At 37.6% G+C, this 26403-nt stretch overlaps 1 protein-coding gene across 2 annotated transcripts in view; it reads right to left on the bottom strand.

Moving 5' to 3' along the window:
* Positions 1-2287: 2287 nt before the first annotated feature.
* Positions 2288-26403, bottom strand: part of LOC115918958 (serine-rich adhesin for platelets-like) — a 39371-nt gene continuing 15255 nt past the window's right edge. Inside the window, exons 2-6 of one of the 2 annotated variants that reach the window (XR_004066062.1) lie at positions 9632-12529; positions 7683-7848; positions 6181-6419; positions 4871-4929; positions 2432-2488 (exon numbers count right to left, since the gene is read on the bottom strand). Coding sequence is in view for 1 of the 2 variants with exons in the window: in XM_030995644.1 (XP_030851504.1) it covers positions 2414-2488; positions 6181-6419; positions 7683-7848; positions 9632-12448 (3297 nt within the window). In the remaining variant the exon portion in view is untranslated. Of the gene's footprint in view, positions 2489-4870; positions 4930-6180; positions 6420-7682; positions 7849-9631; positions 12530-26403 lie in introns of both variants that reach the window. The other variant, XM_030995644.1, reaches the window with a different exon arrangement.

Raw genomic sequence — 26403 nt, 5'->3', positions numbered from 1 at the left:
ACATGTACATCTGTCAAACATCTCTATTTCTATTAACTTCAGAAAGAAAATTATCAAAACCAGATCGCTTTTTATACATCAAACACAAATACAATGTTCACTTTTTAACATATTACAGAAGCAACATGCACATGATATATCCATAATCTTTTCAGCAACCAAAAGGTTGAAATAATAATTTTAAAATTAAATATTTAGAAAATATTGTTTCAATATTCCATACAATCTAACATGATTCAAAATCAATCTTGCAAATCTGTCTCCTTATATTATCATATATCTCATTCATGATAATATATACCTTTTGATACAAGTACATACAGTATAGACTAAATTACAAACATTGGCATATCTACAAAAGTATTATACAGATATTTCTTTGGAAAATATACAATTGTAGCATTACAAGATATTTATTTACAAATATGAATCAAATGTTAGATTTGAAACCCCCAAAATACATTTCCTACTGGACCTTATTTAGAAACCATCCCATCTTGCATTCAATAGGATAATAAAACATTTCAACTATGCAGATTAAATATTTTGTTCAAGGAAATCCCACAAATGTCCCATTTTTGTCCACTATCCATGGACTTCAGTCTCATTTGTGTACATAAATTCGGTATCACAGGAGTTTAGGCTCGGGGCCCATGTAAATTTGATTAATGCTAGTCTTTCTTCATAGCACTTCTACATGTAGAATAGAATGCCAGTGTGTTGACATCATTCATATATAACGTAGTTTATAACGTTGTTTTGTCCGTTGAGAGCCAGAAGACCACATTTCTATGCAAACAAAAAAAATAAAGCATACCTTAAAAATAACTTAAAGGTAAAGACCAGTATTGGAAACGCTCCAATTTCAAAAAATGAAATGGAAGCTCTCATTACCAATCATGTGGAAGAATATGTTTTGACTAATACATGATGATAAAAAATTTGCCGGGAAACCGCCTACTAATTTATATATTTGGTAAATTTGTTTCTCTCATGGTCTGTGAGAGATATAGGGTAGTCCCATATACATCTTTCTGTGTATAGTGCTTGTAACTTTACGAAAAATGGGCCAAATTTCTTATCATTTTTAAGATTCCAGAACCTTGCAGATGCTAGATGCTAGATGATCAACCTTTTCTGATCGATTCCACAACGTTTCTTTCACAATGCAATCGCATGACCATAACTGGTCTTTACCTTTAAAAATATGCCATACATGTAACGCCTTCTGGCTCTCAACAAACTACTCTCTTTTTTTTTCTAGCTTTGGAAAATATACACATCAAAAGTCTTAGAGCCAGAAAGACAATGAAGTCATTTCAAACTTACACCTTTCTGTCTGTGGATGAGTTACGCAATCGATTAGCCACAGAGATGCATTTCAGCTTGAAAAAAAAAGGTTTCACATCTAAAGAGTTTACATCATGGCATGATTTTTAATAATAAAACTTACAACGTGAAGATACATGCATATATCACAGTATATGTACAGTATCTGTTGCCTTTTGTTTTAAAGCTCTTTGAGATTTTTTTGATTTTTTTATTTGAAATACTGCTCAATAAAACTTGTTGGCATTTAACTCAAAGAAATATATACCCAGAAACAAGCAAGATAAACAACAACATTCTTTGATCAAACTGTACAGCTGCAGGTGCTGAGTGATCTTTCTGTCCTTTCTGTACAAACGGACGCACACCAATACTGATGATGATACAATACAACAGTTACAGAGGATGACATGAGCACACTGCATGCTCCGGTAGAGAAATAATTTGGTCCTGAGTTTCGATGAATCGGGATTGAGATGTCGGAAAATGAAATATACTGCAGCAGTTCTAGCTCTATGATGGGTGCACTGAGGAAGCACATGCTAAACAGGTTTGACGGTTTGGACTTATGGAAGAGAAATGTCGGCGGAAATTAAGTCACAGAGCAGCTGCTGCAACATCGCTCAATGCGCTATGATATCATGCAATCAATGTGAAGCAGGCGATAATGTTCTCTTTTAGCAGCACATTAAGGAGACGTCAGACGCTATCTCCTGCAGGCCTCTGTCGATACATAACTCAATATTCATCTCCTGCGGGGAGTGCCTCTATCAGTCCCACGCATTCATTTCTCTGTCAGCTCTGCTCCATGTGCATGGTGAGACTCTTAATGCGCGATTAGCGTATACTGTACATGGGGGGAAGGGCGCACGCCTACCCCACATCGCCACCACCAACTCCTTTATCTTGTCATTGCATCTATCCTCAGTCCCACCTGTATTATAATAATGTCTTCTTCTTTTTTTTTTAAAGGACAGCTAATGCCTCTCACAAGCGGGTGGAGCACACATTTGAAGTGATATAGCACGAATAGCCCCCTCGTGTAGCGTTACTGTTACAGTGACATAACGATGCGCAGAATAATTCACTTCCACTTGTGTTCCCAATGCCCAGCGAGGGCCAGCTTCTTCTTGTTCGTATGGGGAGCGTAATTCAGATCCTGCGTAGATACAACACGGAAGAAAAGAAAGAAGTACAAAATTAAGAACTATTCATATCTTCATGGATGAAAAGATAACAAATAATGATATACTTTAAATGAATGATATCAGTGTATATTAATCTGAGCTTGCACTGAGCTTTGATTCTTTGAACAATGGAATTGACATTGAACAAAAATTAAAAAAATAAATGGATAAATAAATCTGTCAGTAATTCTGCTAAACCTATAAAAAAAAGGATGTATTTACAAATTTTGGTTGCATTAGAAGTATTTTTTGCAGCAACAATAAATTTCTTTTTTTAAATCTCCTCTCACAAGGTGGCACTTACTATAACGAGTCATAGCATATTAAGAGGAATAGTTGTGACACACGCACTCATGTCAAATCATGGAGTTCCGAATAGTTCACTCGCATATAGATATTGTATGTCTTTTACGCATGTGACAACTATCTCCCTCAATACACTATTCATAAAAAGTATCATTAAATTGATGAAGATAAACTGCCAGTTGAGGTTTGCAATGGTAATACTGATTGCAGTACAACATAAAATGTATCTGGATCACAATGTATTAATACACAATAATAGCAAATTGAATGTTATGTAATGATTGACAACACTATACATTTATGAATAAATAAATAAATAAATTGAAAAAAATAAACAGTATTATGGCATGCATCACAAACAGACAACTTTATCATATGACACATTTTATTGTATACAATTGGATTTATATCCTTAATTTGACTATTTTTTTCATGCATCTAGTAAACAGTGGGACAATTTTCATAGGCTTGCGGGTGCACCATGTGAGAGAGAGGGAGGATTGAGGAGTCCTGAAAAGGACTCTCTGTAATCTTTCTTGAGGGTGTGTAGTCCTGGAAAGGACTGTTGGTGTAGTCTTGAAAAAGACTGTTGGTTATCATTCTTAGATTATAGTTCTAAGGAGAACTATAGCGCTTGGAGAGGATGGGTGGTGGGAGTGGCTCGACGTTTCATATTGTAATGATTGTTTAAAAGCATGACCGCAGCTTCATGTAGTTTATCAAATTGATGAGTTTACTATCTTCAGGCAGTTGGTTCACAATTCCTGTTGAACAGTCTAAACAGTATAAAATCTAAAGATAAAAATCTGTTCCATTGCGTAATGCATATATTCATTCATTATTTAAGGTTACCATATATTTATTCATTATTTAAGGTTACTGAACAACCCCCACTTTACAGTTATAAGGAAAAATAAAACATGAATATACACAGAATGGCATGCATGTATAGGCGGCAACATCGAAACACAGTATCGCACAAGTTGAAACAAAAAGGCAAATAAAAGAGATTCTTGGGAGGGATACAAAGACTTATCAATGGCGACAAATAATGAATTATTTCTGCATGCAGACCACAACAAAAAGGAAAGGTAGAAATAATAAACACATATACCGTTACACCGATGTTCATCAAATGTCTGGTGAGTGTACCGTGTAGATGTATATGGATGTATTGATATGTTAAATACATGAAATATAATGTAATTTCTTCACTTTGGAAAGAACAAGATCAATATTCATTTCAAACATTTTTATTTCTATTCGATCCTGATGGTTCGAACCAATACTGGTAATCATTTGGAAACTGAGAGAAAATCTATCCCATTAATACTTAGAATTCTGAAGTTAAAATCTATCCACAACTCAATTCTTACCACTTCGCCTTTGCATTTGAAAACGGACCTCTATTCAATAGATATTTATAAATCTGGAGATAAATGCACAGCTTGCGCAATGTAAAATGGATAGAATGTCCTCAATGACATCACAAATAAATATTCTAGTGAAAATGTATGCTTTATATGCATACAGATACATGTAGGTTCCCCCTTTTATAATAATTTATGTCCAGTTAAAAATGTTCAAATTTTCAGGAATTGTTATGACAAATCATGTTAAGATGTTGGATGAGGTGAATGTTAATATTGTCACATATAAAGCTACGTGTACATGAATGGCACAATGATCGTCCCCCACGGACCTACAACACAGTCACTAGAATTCTCACTATACTGTATCTTCCTCCTTTGAAGCCAAGATGGCAGCCATTTTGAATAACTGATATATCATCAACAAAAATTGTCACGTGTATGACATGAGTGTGTTATAAACAGAAATAGGATGTGCGCAAAGTGAAATTCAGATATGGTTTGCAAATTTGATCTTTTTTAGGATGATATTGACTTGCGTAAATATTTGCAATTAACATGTATTATTCCAAATGGCTGCCTCAAAGGCAGTTCTCATCACTACTTTAAAAAATACAAATGAGCCTTCTAGTCATGCTATATATCTGTGGGTTACGTGAGCACGATTGATGTACGTGCCTTGGTCCTTGCTTGGAACTAATGCTGTTCATTGTAAAATCCTTCATCTGTTTGCTTTACTGCAGGGATAAAAGAATGTGCATAATACTTTCAAAGGTCATGTCCAAGTTATCGTGGAACGTAATTCTTCATGCAGCTAGAAAAAACAAACTTGAAATATATGGTGTCCCTCAGGGATGTTTCTAATCACTTTAGGTACCATCATATTCTTTATTTTCAAAGGTGTGTGTATATCCTGGACGTTCTTGTACAAAAAGTTGCATTTACACACAATTAAAATAAATACAAATGCTAGTCCAAAACATGCGATCTTGATTGATTGAAGATCTAATTGCATGGAATGTATTTAAAAGTTGCATTTAATCGCAAGTGTTTATGCAAGAAGCCCCAGATACGTGTATGTCACTTGAAACTGTACCTGTCCTAGAATGGATCTTAGGGTATAAAACGTAGAGTTGTGCAATCCAGTCCAAGACCACAAATCTAATTCTTGACAAAATGTATCACTATTGAGCCAATGTTTAATGCAATGACTTTGATGATTTTACTTCTACTAAATGTATTTTAGGATTTTGCTGCTAAATGGTTTTTCCCAGAGTGCAAATGCAATTCTTATGTAATGCATGAATTTATTTAAAAAAATATAATGAACAAAAAAGAAATACACCAGTCAGCTATCTGAATTCATCACAAAAAGTAAATTTTAAGTCCTTCTACAAAATGTAGTTCATGCCATAGCTGACGTAGCCTCGACTTCTACATTAGCAAGATCAGCTGATAACTCAACTATTCATACCGGCCATTACCAAGTTTTGTGATTTTTCAAGAATGTAAAGAATGGATTTGTCCCAAATTTATGTTTCTTATGAATGTTACATATTAAAGCTTGCATCTAAAAGTATTCAACCAGTCCACCTTTCATTCTTGGGTTACGAAGGGAGGGGGGGCATCAAATTTACATGGGGGGGGGGGAATAATTAAGTTGTTAACTGTACATGTCAATCAAGAGACCCATTATGGGATGTCGGTGTCCATTCTGATAGAGAAAAGCCTATTCCCTTTTGGGTCTTCAAGCAAAATACTTGTCAATGATAGGCCGACAGATTTTCTTTGCAAGCCTCCAGCCAAATGACTCAGACCAAAGCATCTGTTTTTAAACTCTCTAATTTATTCCAGATCAAAACCCCAGACTGCCACTTTATTTGAGTATATGTATGCAATATGTGTGTTGTAACAATAGTTGACTGTGACAATCCGCTGTTTGTTCCACTCGTCAACTAAGGATAGCAGAGAGTTAAAGATGCACCCACCTTATAAACCTGCTTGGCTGAGGAACCTGATACTGATGTTGAAGTTTTCCTGGGCGACGAATTGGGCGAAGAGGTGGTCGATGACGCGGGGGAGGAGTCGGGCTGGGCCTCGTCGCCGACGGACTTGGAAGTGCTCATCTTCCGGGTTTTTTGCTCTTTGCGGAACGCCTCCTCCTTCTCACGCTGAGCTGCAATCTCCAGCTCCATCAACGAGCGTCTTGGTTTCTTCTCTAGTTTTACTGCAAGGGGAGGGGGAGGGGGGATCAATTTGACAAAAAAAGCATTTTAACCCAATGACTACTTGAACAACATGGCTCTTGCATAAAAGCCTAAGGGTATGAGAGAATAACAGTTGATGGATTAACAATGTACAGACGTAAAGCTGGAAAAGATTCAATTTGAAAGTCATCTAGGACTTGAGACTATAATTGTGTTCATCGTACATCTACAAGACAAGAAGGTCAATCAAGTCATTCTTTTTAAACAGACGTGGTTGTAAAAAGAATAACATCAATAATATTACTGGATACTTGTATAGCACTCATGTCCAACAAGAAAGATACTCAGGGAGCTCTAATATTTACCTTGACTGGTTTTGGTGCTCAAAGAAATGTAATATATTTTGTTTAAAGTAAGATCATCGTAACTTTAAACTTTATTTACATGAACATGTGCTTGAAGGAGTAAAAGGCCTTTTTTGTTCTGACTCAATATGCAGAGTAATGACTTGAACTGACATGTAAGCATGTAGTATTCCTAAAAGTTGAAAATTTGTGGAATAAACTTTGGAAAGATAAACAAAATACTGACAAATATATTTTAAAAATGGGACTCCCCAATTTTCAGATATGAACAGATTATGATATGGATCAACCTGAGGATTCTAGAAAATTCAAGAGCCTGAAAATATCAAACTGTTGAAAAGCCGACTTATCCACATTTATGAGATCAGAATTGACCAAAAGATGATCATATAAGGAATAAATGATCATATAAGGAATAAATGATCATATAAGGAATAAATGATCATATAAGGAATAAATGATCATATAAGGAATAAATGATCATATAAGGAATAAATGATCATATAAGGAATAAATGATCATATAAGGAATAAATGATCATATAAGGAAGAAATGATCATATAAGGAAGAAATGATCATATAAGGAAGAAATGATCATATAAGGAAAAAATGATCATGTAAGAAATAAATGATCATGTGAGGAATAAATGATCATGTAAGGAATAAATGATCATATAAGGAAAAATTATCATATAAGGATAAAAATGATCATATAAGAAATAAATGATCATATAAGGAAAAAATGATCATGTAAGGAATAAATGATTATATAAGGAATAGATGATCATATAAGGAAGAAATGATCAGAATTGACAAAAAATGATCATATAAGGAAAAGATGATCATGTAAGGAATAAATGATCATATAAGGAATAAAGGTTCATATAAGGAATAAATAAGCAGAAAATAAAAACTAACCAATCTTCTTCTTCTCCAGATTCTGTGAGAGTTTGATTCCCTGCTGGACGATGCTGGCCTTCCTGGGTTTGTCTCCCGTCGGTGAGGTCGTCTTGTTACCGTCCACCATGATCACATCAGGGACGTCTCCTACGCTGTTTGTCGGCGAGACACCTGAAGACTCGGCCTGTTGAATGATGTTAAAGGCATCGTTAATATCTTGATAATTAGACAGGCGATCAGCTTGTAAAAGTCATGGGGTTCCTGACTGATTTAAAATTAGCTTTGCAGCATGAGCTAAATCCAGGGTTTGTTATAGAATCTGAGACAAAGTTACCGGATCCCTTTAAGTACATTGCACTTGAGAAAAGACAACTTCACTTCACAATGCCAAAGTTTTATACTATAAAGCTATGACACTAAATGGTCACAAACTGTTCATGTTGTCTTTGTTCATTGCAAGAGATTTTCCCGAATGGCAAAAATCATCATGAAGCTGTGATTAATTCACCTTGCAAATCTGGACCACTTTACAATATTTTGTGTATTCATGAACCTCGTCCCGTCATCTACATCTATCTGTAAATTAAACAACAAGCTCTGATAAATGTAAAAACATTGCTCCCTGGTAATTTATCAAGTAACTTGTGTTTTTACGATTCTTTTTTTGCACCCAAAAAGCTCCCTTGACAGCCGACCAGGGTAGCCTTTTCAAGTCATGTTCATTCACAAACATTTATGTTCCCTGCTTTTTAAGTCATGTTCATTCACAAACATTTATGTTCCCTGCTTTTTAAGTCATGTTCATTCACAAACATTTATGTTCCCTGCTTTTTAAGGAATGTAAATATATTGTACAAAAAGTGAAATATATTCAAAGAAAGCCCCATTTTCAAAGAAAATAAAAATTGATTTCACTATAGCTCAAAATAGCAGCAAGGCATGCAAGTGGAAAGGAGATGGGGGAAGTGTGGTTGGATATGGGAGTAGGATGAAATGCATAGGGATAGTGTTGCCTAGTTTTGCGGCAGGGTAGGAGAGAAATTGAGGATTCAGTTTTCATTTCCCGTTCCCACTTGTGATACGATCCCAAGCTTGAGAGGCCCTTCATCTGGCCACCTGTCGGTAAGCAGCTTTATTAATAGCAAGATAAAATAGATTCATGACACAACATGCTCTTGCTACAATTGCTTTGTGGTCTGTTTAATAATTCTTTAAGCTACCTAAATTCCTTACTTTTAACCCTGAACTCAACTCTGTAAAGGCTGCTAACAGTAACCCATTGATGATTAAGTATACATTATGATAGCAAAACCATTACCCTTGCATTGTTAAAGGAAGTATGGAAACTTTAAAATAAACTAACAATATATTTTGTTTGCCCACATATTTGTGGAAAAATCGATCGGCACCACCAGTTTTGATCATGCAGAATTTCTGAAAACTTTTGAAAAAAGAAAGAAGAAAAATTACAAAGGGAACCTCAAAGAGAAAGGTGACTAAGATAGATAAGATAAGGGAAAGACTTTTGGATTGAGAAATAAAAACAAAGAATAATCAACCAGAAAGAAAATGTAATTATGTTCTCACCTCACTTTTCGTTGGAAATATACTTTTTAATTTGACATTCTTCCATTCTGGTATGTTTGTGAGTGGCTAATCGGGTCAATGGATGTAATACATACAATACAAGCATGAAAAATTAACAACAGAGTGCAGAGTACAAGTGTATGTTTGTTAGTGATTAATGACAATGTGATTGTTTTGAAAATCCCATTTATATCATTACATTTATGCTGAAAAGTATCAAGGGATAAACAATGCTAACAAATTGAACACTCAAATGAAAACATGCAGCATATATGAACATCAATATTTTTCACAGGCATGGATAAAGGACATTATGTACCAGTATATAGAGAAATACAGGCAAGAAACACAAATTACAAAGACAGGAGATTGTACTGTACCTGTTTGTCATAGTTTTCCATTCTTCTTGGGAAGGTAGCGCTTTTGGAGAACTTCCCATCAGCCTTGGATCCCTTGAGTGCCTTCTGGTACTCCTTGTAGTTGATCGAGCTGGCCTCTGGGTCAGTGGGTGACAGCGACATCTTCAGCTCGGGTGTCTTTCCCAAGGACTTTCCAGTCTTGACCTTCAGGATGTCATCCCCAGCGGGGGTCGACGGTGTGGAACGACCCGACGTATACCCACTGCTCTGACTTGGTGACGATCTCCCATCGTCCGAGTCTCTTCTCAGCTCGGTATCGCGGACAATGTCCACAAGCTGGTCATCCTGACTCTCTGACGTCTCCGACTGCTGACTCTCATCTCTTGAGGAGGTGGATTCCGATCGCAGACGATCCCTTTCTTTTGAAATCTCCAGGGTACGTTCTTTCTGTAGGCGAATGTCCCTCTCGATCAAACTTTCCCTCTTGGTAGAACCATCATCGGATGTTCCATCGTAGGAGTAAGTTGTGCTGCCTTCAATGCTGTCATCTAGGTTGTCTAGGCCATCAACAGACTTGTTGATACCCTTTGAGTGGGATGGTCTAGCCCTCTCTCCTTGGGACACTGGCCGACTCTTGGTCTGTAGGGAACGTCTGCGTTGCTCTACTTCAGCAGCCTTCTGCTCCCAGAGAGAGCGAACAGATTTCATGTTCAGCTTGGGCGCTACTATTTCTGAATCTGGATGGGCATGACTAGAGATCTTTCCTCCCGACTGGACAACATCTGGCATTTTGGGTCCACTCTGCGATGACTGGCTTCCTTCAGATTCAGCCTCTGACGTAGAGTCCTCACGAGCTCTGTACTTTCCTGAAAAAGTATCAAATCTATTCTTCTTTCGTTCCTCATATCTCTTTAAGCTGGCAGCCTGCGACTGATCAAGGACAACGGAAGACTTGTCCACTGACTTCTGGAACTCAACTTGGCCCTTCCATGTTTGTCTGGAGACCTTCCTTACTCGTGTTGATGCCAGGACATCGTCCTTCCCCATGCTCTTCTTTTTGGGCTCCTCCTCCTCTGGGTCTTTGGCAAACATGGATTCGATTTCTTCAGGAGTTGTGCCATCCAAGACGATAGGATCTTTTCCGACACCTTTGTGAGCATAGACAGGTGCCATGGGACCAGACTCTACCTTGGTCTCCTCCGATGGGACAACATAGTCATGATCTACCATGTCTATTGACGCAGTTGCTGCTTTCGGCGATGATGGTTTGGACAGTGTTTCAATAAGAGGAAGCTCAATGGTACCCAGTTCATTGATGACTGGACTGTCGTCCTTACTCAAATCTGGTCCAGCCACTGTAGGAAGCTCTTCTGCACCCTTGTTAAAGCTGGAGTAATCTCCAGATAGAGACATGGGTGATGTGGGTGACTTGCGTTGGTATGATGTGCTGATCTTTGGAAGGACACTCACCCTAGGTAGGGTATTGGACATGAAGGGCTTTGGACCTGAAGTGTTGGAGCCAAAGAAGCTTGGACGGGCTTGTGAGAGGTCTTTCCTGACATCCCTTGGTCTGGGAACAGACATCTTGCGTTGTCGACCCTCGCTCGACTCCATGCTCTTGGTGACATCGACCTCTGGTTTGCTCTCTACAGAAATATTGTAGTCGGGTGTTTTCCTGGGCTCTTCAGTCTTATCAAATGTTGCTGATGCCTCTACAGCAGGACTGTACTTAAAATCTGCACCTTGAGTGTCCTTAAAACTTGCAGCTGGACTGTCCGTATTATCTGTTGCTTGACTGTCTTTAACGACATCCTCCACTTCCGCTGCTACCTCCACTACACCCACAGGAACAGCAGTGTGGATTCCTACTTCTCTATCGTCACCATTATGATCTTTTGCAAGTCCATTGATGTCAGCATGTTCACTGGCCGGAGCTTTGATGCTGACTGAGTAGTCCTCTTTTTCAGCTGGCTCATCGACAACAACATCAACCTTCTCCGGCCCCATCTCCAGGGACAGAACATTGTCTGACTCAACTGTTGTCTCAGGGGCTTCGAATGCGGGCTCACTCACTTGAACCTCCACAACATTTTCAATTTGACTTTCACTTTCCTGCTCCTCCGCTTGGCTAGACACTTCATTCATTGAACTGATCAAGATCTTCTCGACGAATTTGGCCACTTCACCCTCGTCTATTTCTTCTTCCTGCCCTGCAGCAAGGGAAGAAGGGGCATCAATGTCTGTGGGTGGTGGGGTGGGAGCCGAGTCCTGCTTCTTCTTCTGCTCCTCCTCCACTACTTCCTCCCAGTTGAGGGAAATATCACTTTTCCTGGGCATATCAGGAAAGGGTAAATCCAGCTCAGACGTATCCGCCTCATTGTCCAAAGTCCCCTCAGGTTCCAAGGTGACCTCAGGATTTGACCTCTCTGCATCTACATCTGTGATTTTTATGACAGGTTCTTCTTCTCTTGCGTCTGCCGTAAATATAGGTTCATAATCGTGCTCCTCCTCCTCCTCCTCCTCCTCCTCCTCTTCAACGTGGAGGTCATCTCCAAAAATATCTTCCACTTCTTCTTTCGCTTTGCTCACCTTTTCATTTTCAATAACATTGGTGTCAATCACATGATTGTCGTTCTGAAAAATATCTTCCACCTCGGCAAATTCTTTCTTTGTAATTGCATCCTCTTCTTCCATCATCCGCTCGTTGTTCTCAAACTCATCGTCCGTCTGCGTGATCTCCGCGCTCCCGTTTACGTCGAAGATGTCGTCGTGCTCCGCGACGTCCAGGGTGTCGGTCCCGTTGGTGTATACTTCCGGCTCGGCAGCGGCTCCCTCCATGATTGCAGATGTGCTGGCGCCCTCTTGGTTGCTACCTGGCGATGCTGCTTTGTCCTCCTCAAATTTGGGGATGATTGGTAACTGGATACAAGGATTTAAAAAAGAAAGAAAATACTTGATTACATGATTCAATTTACTTTGTCATTATCGTGTTTAATGAGCAAAATAATCCATTAAAATCCTTGCATTTACAATTAGAAAATGTGCTGTCTATATATCAAGAATTAAAATACAATCATGGGACCATTCCTTTTTTTAGTGTCTTTCAATAAAAGAAACAAATCATAATGCATTCCGTTTTATCTCTGATAACATTTATGATCATTACTGACACTTATCTCACATGAAGACCGTTCCTGACCTTCTCCGACCTTCTATGACCTCAAAACTAGAGTATGCCACCAAGGAAGAAAGACCAGGCACAGGTTACCAAGACGATGCTAACAAACACAGGGCACATTTCATAGGAAACGGCATCCCCACGAGGAATGATTCATGATGAAACAAGATGCTAGGTATGTGACGAACTGCAACATACAAGGAACCATTACCAGGCCTGCCTCTATTTGCTCCCGTTTTCATAAGCCTAAGCTTTCAAAACAACCCACTGATTCCGATGCAGGTATATTGGCCAAAACACAAGTAGCTTCAGATACTTTTGAATTGTGAGAAGACACAAGTATTTCATGGTTGTACTTCGGATTTTAGCTCGAGCTATCATCCCAAGCAAACTAGGCCTTGTTCATGAAATAGGAAATTTGCTGGTGAAGACACAATTAAACTGTGACATGCTCTGCAGCTCAAGCTAATTCCTTGAGTGATTGCAAATCACTTGACTTGATTTAATGGAGACAGGGAACTTAAAACTCAGGCTATTATTTCAAGAAGCGCTGATGAGCTGTCTAATATCTAAAGCTCAAGCTTACTGGGCTAACGAGGAGGTACCAGCCATTGTGAAGTTCCTGTTAACTCATTCTTTTTAGAGTAAAATGTTAGCACTTCAAAAGCCCCTCCTTATTAAAGTAGAAGAAACTAGAAAACAGAGACTGGAGTCATCTAGGCCAGGGTGAAGAGGATGTATGAAATCCTAGGAGGACCTGGGACAGGAACTCCGAGATGAAAACCTGAAAACCACAAATATCAAGGGAGGCTCGCTCCATTCTGCCTAGCAAACAGACATTTTTTATGAATTTAAAATCTGGAAGCATCTCTACTCGATAAAGTCATCCTCCCTCGGGCTACCTGCCCCTGGGGTTTCCTGTTCAAGAACTTATTTCCTTCCAGAAAAACCTAGAGGGTGACAACTTTCGAAAAACCAGGCCTCAGGACATTACAACATGAAAGACGTCAAGAGAGTCCAGGGAATCGGTACAATTTCCTGGACTTGGGGGGCAAACTGGCACCATGCAGGAGACTGGACCTACAGGGAAACATCATTAGCAATTAAGGGGGAAGTTCACCCTGGTATTAGTAGTAGAAGCTGAATAACGAGAGGAACAGGTCAGTGAAAGTTTGAGCCAATTCCAATTAAAAATAAGAAAGTTATGAATTTCCAAGTTGAGTTCAATGAAACACAAATTGGCAACTCCATGACGTATCTTGCAAGCTCCCCTCCCATTTGCTCTGTATTAAAACAAAAAAAATGTTTATTTTCCGTCAAGAAAAGGTCAATCATACATGCACCCTAGATATAATTATTGGGAATATGTTTCTATTCAAACCCTTTATGGAAAAGAAATCTATTCCATCATTAATAATGAAGAAAACAAAAGTTTATGAAGTTGTATGTACAAAGCAAATTGGAGAGGCTCGAGCCTGTAATTACATCACAGCATTGCCAGTTTGTGTTTGATTGATTGAAACTTCAAAAATGGGTAACTTTCTTAACTTCAATCGAACTTTGCTCAAACTTTCACTCACATGCTCCTATGTTTCTAAGAAAAGCTTGTAAGCTTAATACAATCACTTTCTATATCTGTGACCACTTTTTTTTTTTAAAGACACCTACAGATGTGTCAATATTTAGGTATTTATAACTTTAAATGAACAAGAACTCCTTATTTTCAACCAGACCAAAGTCATTACTAAATCTATTCTTAGTCAGTCATGATCTTATTTATTCACAAACCCACATACTATGTCAATATTCTCACAAACTTCACCCGTTTGACAAAAAATGTGAATTGTCAGTGATTCACAGGCTATTCCATTTATACTGACGGAAATTGACCGGACATTCGGAAATAGATCCAAGCAGCTTGCTTTTTTCCCTTCTCATTGTATTAATGTAATCAAGTACTATTGCAGAAAAAAGGCCAGCTACTCTAGTTCACATAACCCTGTGCCAAGAAAATAGTAATGACATTGTCAAAAATAGCCATAATTTTGCAAGTGATTGGGAAGTGAACTTGTGAATGCAAGTGACGATATGTAGGGTGAGGTTAACTGATTATTGTCTCGAAGTACTATGAGCATTTAGACTAAGAGGCTTAATATTCTCCATCATTTGTGCAATTTATGTTTACAATGTTTAAAAACCTTGTTTTATATTTTTACTAATTCTGGTTATATCTAATCTAGAATGCAATTAAGTATGTTAGAAAGTTTAATGGCAACTGATTATCATAGTATTGTCAAGATTCATCGAAGTTGGATTCATCTAAGTTGGGCTTGTCAGTTAAACCTTGATTCAATGTTTAATTTTGGAAATGGTTGTTAAAAAGTCATCACAGCTTGTATCTTAATAGTGCAATTATCTACAAAGTAAAGCATCTAATTCCTTTTTCCCCACATAATTCCACCACAAACTCTGCTGACTGAAATCACATCATGTCATTTTGAATCTTAAAATGGTGCTTTTCTACAAGAATGTTTGAAGTTTCTAAACCACAAGATGGCACAAGATGGCACAAGGAAATGAAGCAGAAACCTAGCTAACATTCATCACCTTATTAGAGAAACCCACAAGTAATGTTTTCAAAGACACTTTGCTACAGCCTGACCTGGATGGAACCATGATTCAAACATCTAAAACTGGATGTTGTAACCATGGCAACAGAGTCAAGTGCAAAAATGATGTTTATATATAGAGGTTACTAGACATCTCCTTGCTTTATATATCCAGGGGTGATAGTGAGCACTAAAAAAAAAATAGGTTTTTTGTTTTCCCCTCAACCACGCCCCCCTTGAGTAAAAAAAAAAAAAAAGGCGATTCGCGGGGAAAAAACGGCATCTAACAACATTCCCCCCTTTCGAGTAAGAAAATTGGGAGAAAAAAATAGGGCAAAATAAGGAAGAATAGAGAAAATAAGGGGGGAATCAGGAAAATCAGGATAAAAAAGGGAAGAAAAAAAAAAATCTGGTAAAAATCGGGAAAAATCAAAAAAATCGGGAAACCGATTTAAATCGGGTTTTTATCAGGCCTGTATATCAAACTATATTGTAGAAATGAATCTTATTCTACTGCTGGCTATTAGAGATGATCAACCCTTACAGCTATCTAATAATAACTGACCTGCAAATTTTGTCCGATAGTGCTATGGCGAATACGACAAGAGTCAACAAAAATGACTGTATTCTCCTCAGTAGGAGTCACTTAGTTCACATCAGATTAAGATGATAATACACTTTAACAAACTGGTAAAGACATAGAAACCAACTTAAAAAGTTTAATGATCAATTATGAGAGGAATATTGTTTTCTTCAAGAAAAATATTAGATATTGAAGGTATTTTAATAACAGGTATGACCATTGCACTCCTTTGCAAATGGAATTAAAGATAAAAGGATCTTTCTATTTAATCAAAATTAAATTCAATCATTATTTTTTGATTAATTCCCAGTATTGTGAGGTAGAATGAGAATGATTTTGTCAAACTGCCTGAGTGCATTGCATGTCCCGAGTAGAGATTACATTCCCATTTCTATCACAATGTGAGGATGATTAAGATGGGAGAGAGAGATTGATCTCATTACATGCATCAGGCTTAATCTTTGTGTGTCATTTATCCATATGATCTAGGGGATTATGCAAGGTAACTTTGGCTGTGTTCACACGGGGCCATTGTGATTTAAACTTTGAGTTGGACAAACCTCAAAGTCAGAAACAACGAACCACTAACCACGCCAAGGGTTCACATGGGACCGAAACAACAGTATTCACACCCCCTGTCCACACACAACATTTTCCGTGATTAGCTATACCGTTTCGCGATAGTGATACCATTTCGCGATAGTTTTACGATGAAATTGTGCGTGTGGACGCTCACTAACGATACGTCGTTTAACGAAACTAGTCTAACGAAACGCAGGTTTGGGCATCGTTTCGAACTGAAACTCAATAAAGAATCACGCCTAATCACGAATGTGTTGTGTGTGGACAGGGGGAGTGTAACTAGTGTAACTAACTGGGCGGGGCTTAACGTGACCTCGAGCGAAAGGAGACCAGACTGTAGAGTTTCAGGATTACTTTCTTCCGTTTATGGACATCCTTGAATTTATACGATGATTATTTATATGATGTTTCTTGTGTGTGGACACTTTGAAATGTATACTATGATTCTTTATACGACGTTTCGTTATAGAGTTTCGGGATAAATTGTTTTGTGTGTGGACACGCTGACAGTTAAATGCAATCCAGGGAAAGCATGCACCCTTAACTTGAGTGAGGACCCCCTGCTGCCCTCAGCTACCGTGCTAACCTTAAAGCCACACCGCACTAGTTTGGCCAGGAGGGATTAGACCTCCCTGCAAGGTCACTGACAGGTGGTTATCTCATCAAATCAGCTCTCAATTAACATAAGAAAAAGAGGATCATAAGGGATCAACAGGCACTGATTAGGCATTGGTTGCTATATAGAGGGCGCTAGTAGCTATACGTAGTGCAGTTGGGCTTTAAGACCTGTTGTGATTTGTAACTTCGAGTTAACCTGAAGTTTAGTAACCATGACTGCGTCCATCCCCACGGTCCCCAACTACAAGATAACCACGACCTTAATTGACTGCTGTGTGAACCTTGCCTTTCTTGCACTCATACCGTACATGATTAATCATGGAGTCAGGTGTGAATTGCAATCAAGTTGTCAGCTTTGATTTGATTTGTTCAAATGGAGTGACAAAAAGCAGGAAAACATCTCCACATTCAAAGGGTTTTAAGCCACGGATGACAAGTTCATCATTGCTTTTGAACGAAATTTCAATCAGACAGTGATGAGATCGTAATTTTTTTTTGTTTTTATGCCACGTTTCAATCATACATAAAGTGCTGTAAAATGGATTACTTTGATGAGTAATCATTCTTTCAAGTGAGTAAATTTTCCCTCTCTTTTCAGGCAAATGTTTATGACTCTAACAATTATGCAGTAAGCCACTCTGACACTCATAAACTCAAAAGATCTATCTGCAAATCTGCATTAACAGTTTAACTCATCCCTATGAAAGAGCAATACATGTAATACAGGGTCTTATGTGTGTGATGATGATAACACTATAAGTACCGTCATCTGCTCGCAAGACGGCCGTTTCTGCCACTGACATTACATAGCTCTTACAGCCTTCTTCACGCACCAGGGGGGGGGGGGTTTCACAAAGCATTTTTTCAATGACAAATCACAAAAATCAGTAACAAATCTGCTGATAACCAATCAGAAGCAAGGCTTTCAGTAGCTTATAACACAAATTGTTATTTGTCACTGATGACAAGTTTTGTGAAATGCCCCCCAGATGAATTTACTCTGTACTATCTCGTAGCAACAGGCAGCAAGACTGAGGAATGTTGCAGAGAGCGGGATTGGAAAAAAGGATTGGAAATATCCTTGCGTTCAGGCTATCAGCATTCAACGTATAAAGAAACGTTGTGTAGCAAAATGCCTGCCTGATCATCGTTTTGACTGATCGAAAGCTCAATAAAGAATCAACTGACAACGTCAAAATTGGTTTTATATGATGTTGATTTCTCGTCTGTATGCTCTTTTTGTAAAATATACAATGATTCTTTGTACGTCATTTGTTACTACGAGTTTTGTTTAAATTTCTTTAAGTCTGGACAGGTTATATATGTCTACACTTGACTGATCGAGAAGGGTTAAATATGGGAAGGAGTTAAAGATCTTCATTAATTCTTACAGGGAGTGGTACCAAATAAGTTAGTGCCAATTAGTAATCAAAGTTTGTGTAATCAGGATTGGAGCAAGTCATGGCATGGTGTTTATATAATCCAAGGTGTTTTACGTGCAGACATAATCGTTTCTTTACTTCTTAGTTTTCCAAAGCTCTTTCACAACTTTCCAGAGGTAAACTGCTCAGTCTTTCTACTATCTATGTAGTTTTATCAGCATTTGACAGTATCAAAAAAAGGTTGCTGACAAGCCACTGCTGCATAACATCTCTATATCGATGATCTGCAACTTGGCAACAATAAAAGTCAAAAAGAAAAAAGCTGAAAGAAAGCCCTCTAGGGATGAGTCAATACCTGGATTTCTGGGTTACCACTCATAATCTGAGGTAAACCACTGTGGTTTCCATGCTTGCTGTCAGAGCTCTGTCATTGTGTGGGGTGCCAATGACTAAGATATATATATACTGACTTTTGCTTCACCTAAAATCCCAGTCCTCTTGTAGAGCCCTGCCCTTATACAATCTTTTACCTCACCGTAATCCGCAGTTAAACATTTCATAAGTTTTTGAACTTCTTTTAAAATCCTGAATTCAAAATAAATTCAAGGACCAGTGCCACACCCCTATCCATGTCTTTCTCCTATTCTACCCCCCCCCCCCCCCCCTAGGAAGCACCCCTAGATAGGTCAAAGACCTGATGACTCGTAGGTGCACCCCTCCTACCTTCTCATCTCCTTCATGGAACCACTGCACCCCCACGTAGGTCACAGACCTTCTGCAACTCCCCCTACTTCCAGGCCAGACACCCTTGACATTGCCCTAATATTAATGAGGATCAGTACGTACCCCCTGTGTTCCTTTTATGATGGTGTCTAGATCAGATAAGAAACCGATAGTCTTTTACACCTTGCCAGACAGTAGGATATGGCCAAATATATATATCCCACCTTCCCCCCAACCCCCAACCCCCTACGGAAGTATACAAGTTGCAGTCTACTACAAAATAAATCAAACATTATGATGAAATGATACATATGACTAATAGTAATAGTAATACCTTTCATAAAATAAAACTGAAACAGGTGCTGTGATGGGCCCCAGGGAGTATTCGTTGGGTGGAAAGACCTATAAAACAAGAAGGGGTAAATCCATAAATGACTTGCACTAAGTGCTGGTTTTTACTTTTATCCTTTGTAATAAATTGATTTATAAAGGTATTGGTGATCATGTTACTGGTGTATTTTTGTGAGATGAGATAAAAAAAAAAAATAGTTAAATAGATCGAAATATTCATTAAAAGACAAATTAGCCCAACGATAGACAGCAAAAAAAGAAAGAAGAGAAAAACACTAGTAGTTGAGCTGGGATAGAAAAGAAATTAAAAAAAGAAATTAAAAAAAGAAGGTGAGGAGGAAGAAAATGGAAAACTACTATCAGATAGAGAGTGAGAGAAAAAAAAGATAGTGAGAGAAAAATAGAGAAAGAGAGAGAAGAAAGAGAGGGAGAGAGGGAAAGAGAGAGAGAGAGAAAGAGAGAGAAAAAAAAGAGAAAGAGAGAAAGATTAAGAGAAAAAAAGAAAGAGGGAGAGAGAGAAAGAGAGAGAAAAAAAAGAGAGAAAGAGAAAGAGAGAAAGAGAGAGAAAGCGAAAGAGAAAAAGAGAGAGAGAAAGAAAGGGAAAGAGAGAGAAAGAAAGGGAAAGAGAGAGAGAGAGAAAGAAAGGGAAAGAGAGAGAGAGAGAAAGGGAGAATGAGAGAGAAAGAAAGAGAAAGAGAGATTAAGTCCTCTACGAGCCAGAAGGGCTCATATCAATCATTTCAACTCTTTATGTTGCAGAGGTTAATGTCTTCCTGGCTCTCAAAAAGCAATGACGTGTGCAAGAAAAATTAGGAGATTACACGTTTAACATAAATGCTTCATTTTCATGTGACCAACATAATTTTTTTACAGGTTTTTTTCATATGAGGAAGTGGTTACTTTCATAAAGTTTGAGACAACGGCAATAAAATCGTGGCTGATGGGGATGAAATATTATTAGAAAATTACCACCTTCCTTCTAAAAATAGCATAAAGTGTTTACTTTCAAACCATAATTCAAACACCTTGCTAACGAGGACCTAGTTTTAATTCACCCACCAATAAAACTCCAGTTTATTACACAACTATGCCATTTTAATTGATCCTATTATACATACTTTCTCAAATACCAACTCCAAGTCCATAACAGTGGCACGAATCATAGACCACTATTATGAATAATTCAAATGGCCCAACATTAATTACAGTGCCAAGACTCAAATGTGAAGTATGCCACTTCTTTTCAGTTACATGAACACCTCCACCTATTAAATAGTTATCACACACAATACCCCCCCTTTTCATTTCATTTACACCTAGACCGCATACCCATTCAAATGCCAAATCATTCATTTCTATCCCAGACCAAGATTGCTTGTTGAACAAAATAGTTTCTGCTATAACAAAACAAAAAAAAGAAAACCTCAAACCAAATATTATAAAGCAAACCACATCAATTTGTTCGTACTCCAATGCCACTGACGGATTGATCTAATTGTCCATTTAGCCTAGAAATCAAATACCGTGTCACAATTGCAGAAAATCAAACACTTCCGATTTCCACCTCCACATCTCCTCATAACGTCCATTGCATTATCCCCATTCCGATGGTTCGCTTGTTCAAATAGGGGTTTGCCAATTTCGAAAGCTCGGCAATTGCCAAGGACGTCACAAGGATATGGCGTCAACGAACACCCAACGGCCAAACCACAATTTTGTTCTTAACAGTGGCAGGAGGAAGCAACGCCACATCCCTGAGTCCCGGTAAGAGGCGATTCCATGGAAACTAAAGATACATTGACGGAGTTTGCTAGAAGTTAGGGAAGTGTTCAATGCCTCCACTCTCGGATGAAAAACAAAGAAAATATTTTCATCCGAGATGATCATTTTAAGGGAAAAAGATTTAGAAAAGTTCATACATTAAAAATAAAAAAAGGATAATACCGGTACATTACAAAAAGAAGAATTGAATGATAAATGCTGGAAATCTCATCTTAACTTTTTTCTTCTTCTATTTGTTTATCTTAATTTCAATTTTTTTTTTAATTTGGGGGGGGGGGGGGGTAAATAGTAAGGTGATAGATTTACAAAATTTCTGGTTCATAAAATCTTGTAATTCAGTTTAGGTACAACACAAAGAATTGGTGATGCTGTGAGAAGAAGGAACCTTCAATTATCTTTTTGAGCACATAGCTTTAGAAATGGATGAACTAGGGCCAAATATATACAATGATCAAGGAGGTTTTTACATATTTAAAGGGAGGAGAGCATTCTGCATCAACAGGAAGGAAGGAACCCATGATCTATGTAATAAAGTCAGATCAAAATAGAGTAAGATACATTTTTTTGTAAATACCTGACAAATGTCAAATAAGCTTTAAAGTGTGAAAAGCTGCAAGATTGTAGGTAGTCAACATGCATTATCATGGTGATTATAGCATCGGAGTGATACAATGCAGCGTCAGACTCTGTGTCTCCAGGAAATATTACGAAAAATAGTACATATATGGATAAATATTCACCCCCCCCCCCCCCCCCTCTCCTCCCCACCTCCATGTTAGTATGATCGGTGTCTGTATGTTTCCCTCTATCTCTCTCGCTCTTGGATCTGTCTGTTTGGTATTGTCTCTTTATGAAATTATATCCTAGGATAAATAACTGTACCCTCTTTCTCATCTCTCTCTCTCTAATTCCATATAACTCATTATTTAAAATTAAACAAAAGAACAAAGTGCATGCTGTCCCACAGGTGTATTTCTTTAAACTTTTAATAAGGCACATATTTGAAGTTAGAATTAAGAGATCAGTGCTCTTTAGTGTTCTTGGATACACGAAATAGAGTTAATACTACTATCAAACATTTCTGCCCCCGGGTAACCCCACAGCTCTATCACACTCACCGACAGCAACAGTCATTACTAATACTCCAGAAGAATAATATTGGTCCTAGATGGCCCCTCATTGCTGACCAACTGTGGTCAGAGGATATATAGTCCAAACATGACGCCTACATCATCAGTTATTCAGTTGTGATATGTCGCACCTGAATCATATTATATGGATAGCTATGTCACAGGAAATGACCAATATTACTTACAGGAAATCACCAAATTTATGAAATTTCTGGCACAAATTTCTGGAGTTGGTCCCCTTGGACTTGACCTCCTTCCAAGTGACCTCTAGCTTTGACCAATCTTAGAGTTCATAACAAGTAATATGATACATGTTTTAGGACTAATATGTTGGGACAATTTTATGACTAATGAGGTTTGAGGTATTTTGAATTTCATTATAATAGCTTTGATGATATCATCCCTGTTTATTAAATAATATTTGAAACAAATATTCCTTTAGATAATGACTGTAAATCAAAGACAAGTGCCAGTATATAATGTTGAGAGCCAGAAGGGTATTAACTCTATGCAAAAATATTTTGGTTAAAATGTACCACTGACCTGAAAAAAATAATCTGTGTATAGGTAGAATGTATAATATCAAACTCTTAAAAAATCTACCAGGCATTCTATAGATAAACAGTTTAATAAGGAGTATGACAAAATAAAGGACGACATAGAATCCTGCATGTAGGATATGTGCACAGAACCCAAGTCTGACATCGGTTCTGTGCGCTCCCTTTTCTATGCGAGTGCATACAAGTGCGTTATTCTGGTCTACTCAACAAGATGTCTTTACAGCTCACTGGGAGTGTATTTAAACCATTATATCTCTTTGTAGAGACTAAAGTTAGTTAGACTAAAGTGTAGCAACCTGGAACCCCTTTCATGAAGAGGAAAACATGTTTTGGTGATTGGTGATATACTTTACATTGAGTTAACACTCCTCTAGCCCCTCAGCAATCGGCCCTAGGTAAAGTTTCTCAATGAAAAACAAAACAAATATCTCACGACAACGGGAGGAATATATGCTTGTAAAAATGAAAACAAACAAATCCTATTTCTTAATGACAGATTGGATCGGCCAAACACTAATCCTAGGATTAAGGAGGAAAATGCTTCAGTTAATCCCTGCCTTACCCATTGACAGATAACTATCATGGCACGATATGCAGTTAGAGTTGAAGTGCTCTCTTAAAACGGAATCAAATCCGAAAAGGGAAGACATGAAAAAGAATCTTGAAGGAAACACATCTGCCTTAGATTTCATCACCTCCAACGAGGCCAAACATAATCACCCGTTACTGACGGACCCCTACGCTTTGTGTCTCCGCCACCGCGAGTTCTCAGATTTTACCTCCTAAGCCATAAGATCCGCATATCAAGATCCACATTTCTAGATCCTACGCCCCTATGCAGTTTTTTGTGAGTAAGGATGACTTTGGATAAAGCTTCAACTAAAAATAACAAAATGGATTTAAAGTGAGGGAGGATATCGATAATTAACGAGAGAAGGGTATCTTTTTGAGAAATCATGTTGTGTTCGAGGTTACATGAATGTGCTCGGGAAGGGCAAAGTCAGCGGCTTAATGTGTCTACTGAGCGTGTACCCATGTCTCCTAGCTAATATCTTTATACCGCTCAGTAAAGAGAGTCTTTTTTAATTTCCTTCTTTATTTCCACTGGTATTAACTTAAGGTGAGGCACTCCTGATGTTGGCTGAGAATAGAAAATAGAACAGGAAAAAGGACAAATGAAAATAGGGAATGAGAAATCAATTTCTCTATCCCACAATGCCATCTTTACATGATCTCGAAAGATATTACTCTAAATTAATCTATCTTCTTTAGGAAGCAGGCATTCATCATTGTCTCTGATTATGGATACTGTATGCTGAGAATGGATGCTAAACTAAAAAAATATATATTTTCCAAGAATAATCACTTTTAGTAAGTAAGCACATGATACCGCTGCAATGAATTCACGGACAAATATCTTCTGTTATATACTTTCTACAAACAAATCACGGAACTCCAAAGTGTAAACAATTTGTAGTCTATAGTTCAATAGACCATTTTCGTAATGTAATGAAATTTAATGCATAAGTCTTTGTGAAGTGTCTCAATACCTGGTAAGAATAATAGTATTTCAATAGACATAATCCAAACTGCATACATTAGTTATTGCCAGGTTGGACAAACATTATGGCTTGACCTACCTAGCAACACTTGATATATGCAGTTTGCATTCTGACTATTGACTTACTATTATTCTTATCAGGTGAATAAAATAAGTTGTATTGAGGCACTTCACAAAGACTTATGCATTAAATTTGGTTACATTATGAAAATGGTCTATTAACGGAGGCGAGGCAAGGGGTTAAAGCCCCCCCCCCCCCCCCTCTACCCTACCCTGTAGCCATCTGTACTGTCTCAATAGAGACACTTCGAATGTCAAGGTCTGAGTCGAAGTCAGACAACTTGTTTCTAAATCCGTTGTGGGCCCACTCTTCCTCATTAACAAAAGCATTAGTCAAGCTTTAAACAGTGAATCATTAACTGTCATTCCATATTACACAACTCATAGACGACAGTGTGAAAACAAAGTACACGCACCCTTTATAGTTGTACTATGAAAGTTCATGAACAGCAATTAAAAAATAGATAGCACTCAAGGACCTATAAAGAAATCTCAAAATGTTAAATAAAATTAGAATAGTTTTTGCCACTTAGTTAAAGTTTTTCAGTTTATAAAAAAAGTACCTTTAATTTAACAGTTAGTGATTTTAATGTATCAACAGTAAATGTTTTATATATACATATATACGGCAACAGATGCAAGTAGAAAGAGATGGCTTTTTTATACTACAAAAACAAAAGGGAAATTAGGCAGGGAGAGGCAGCAAAAGAGAAAAAAAAGGTTGGGCAAAATGTTTGGAACACTCATTAAAAACGTGAAACGGGATGCTTGGAAACCATGATTAAGAGCCCAAACAAGGATCCACATTTTTTATTGACAAAGTAAAATTAAGCTCATCTCAAAAATAGCTTTAGCAACTTCCGCAGCACCTAATTGAGACAATTTCCTTTGTCATCGAACAGTCAGTTATGCCGAATGTCATAACCAGACACATACAATGCTCGGTATGCCAACAATTTGTGCAGGGGGCGTCCGTTTCGTAATTCAATCCCTGATGGTAAAATAACTCAATAATTACTTTGCTGGAATGCAAATAATTTTAATCCACTTGCAGCTAATTGTGCACTGCGGTAAACGATCACACCTTGCAATGCCATGCATGGATATTGGAATCCTCTTTCACTTTTTACGATCTGCACTTTTATTTCCTCTTATTTGAAATGCTCATTATTGTTGTTTACACATACTTCAGGCATAAATAAGGTATGCTGTACCTGTTGAAATGTGGACAATGTTGGGGTTGAAATTATTACTTTTTTTGTGGGGAGAAAAATATGAAGGGTGTTCCCAGAATTTGTTCATCGATCCTGTTTCACTTTTGAAATTTAACCAAAGAAATGCCTGATTTTAGCATGAATTTACTTCCAATATCAAAATGTAAATATTTAAATTTTAAGATTCATTAAGATCCTACTTGGCAGCTGGTTCTCTAATGCCGATGGTAAATGAATAAACTAAGCATTTTAAAGTACCCCTTTGTAAGCTCAAAACTGCCCAAATTTCTGGTCTATTATCAGTTTCCTTTGACACAAGCATTATGATGGGTGATACCAAAGAACAAATTGATATTACTATTAGCGAAGATAAACAATTGAAAATATGAAGAGTAATACATATTTGTAAACTTACATGTAGTGGCATCTTAATATGGGTTAAAGCATACTTGATTGCTAT

Source organism: Strongylocentrotus purpuratus, unplaced genomic scaffold (assembly GCF_000002235.5).
Source record: "Strongylocentrotus purpuratus isolate Spur 01 unplaced genomic scaffold, Spur_5.0 spur5_scaffold_3, whole genome shotgun sequence".
NCBI lineage: Eukaryota > Metazoa > Echinodermata > Echinoidea > Camarodonta > Strongylocentrotidae > Strongylocentrotus > Strongylocentrotus purpuratus.
The sequence above is the reverse complement of the archived record's forward strand: the minus strand, read 5'-3'. Positions and strand labels throughout refer to the sequence as shown.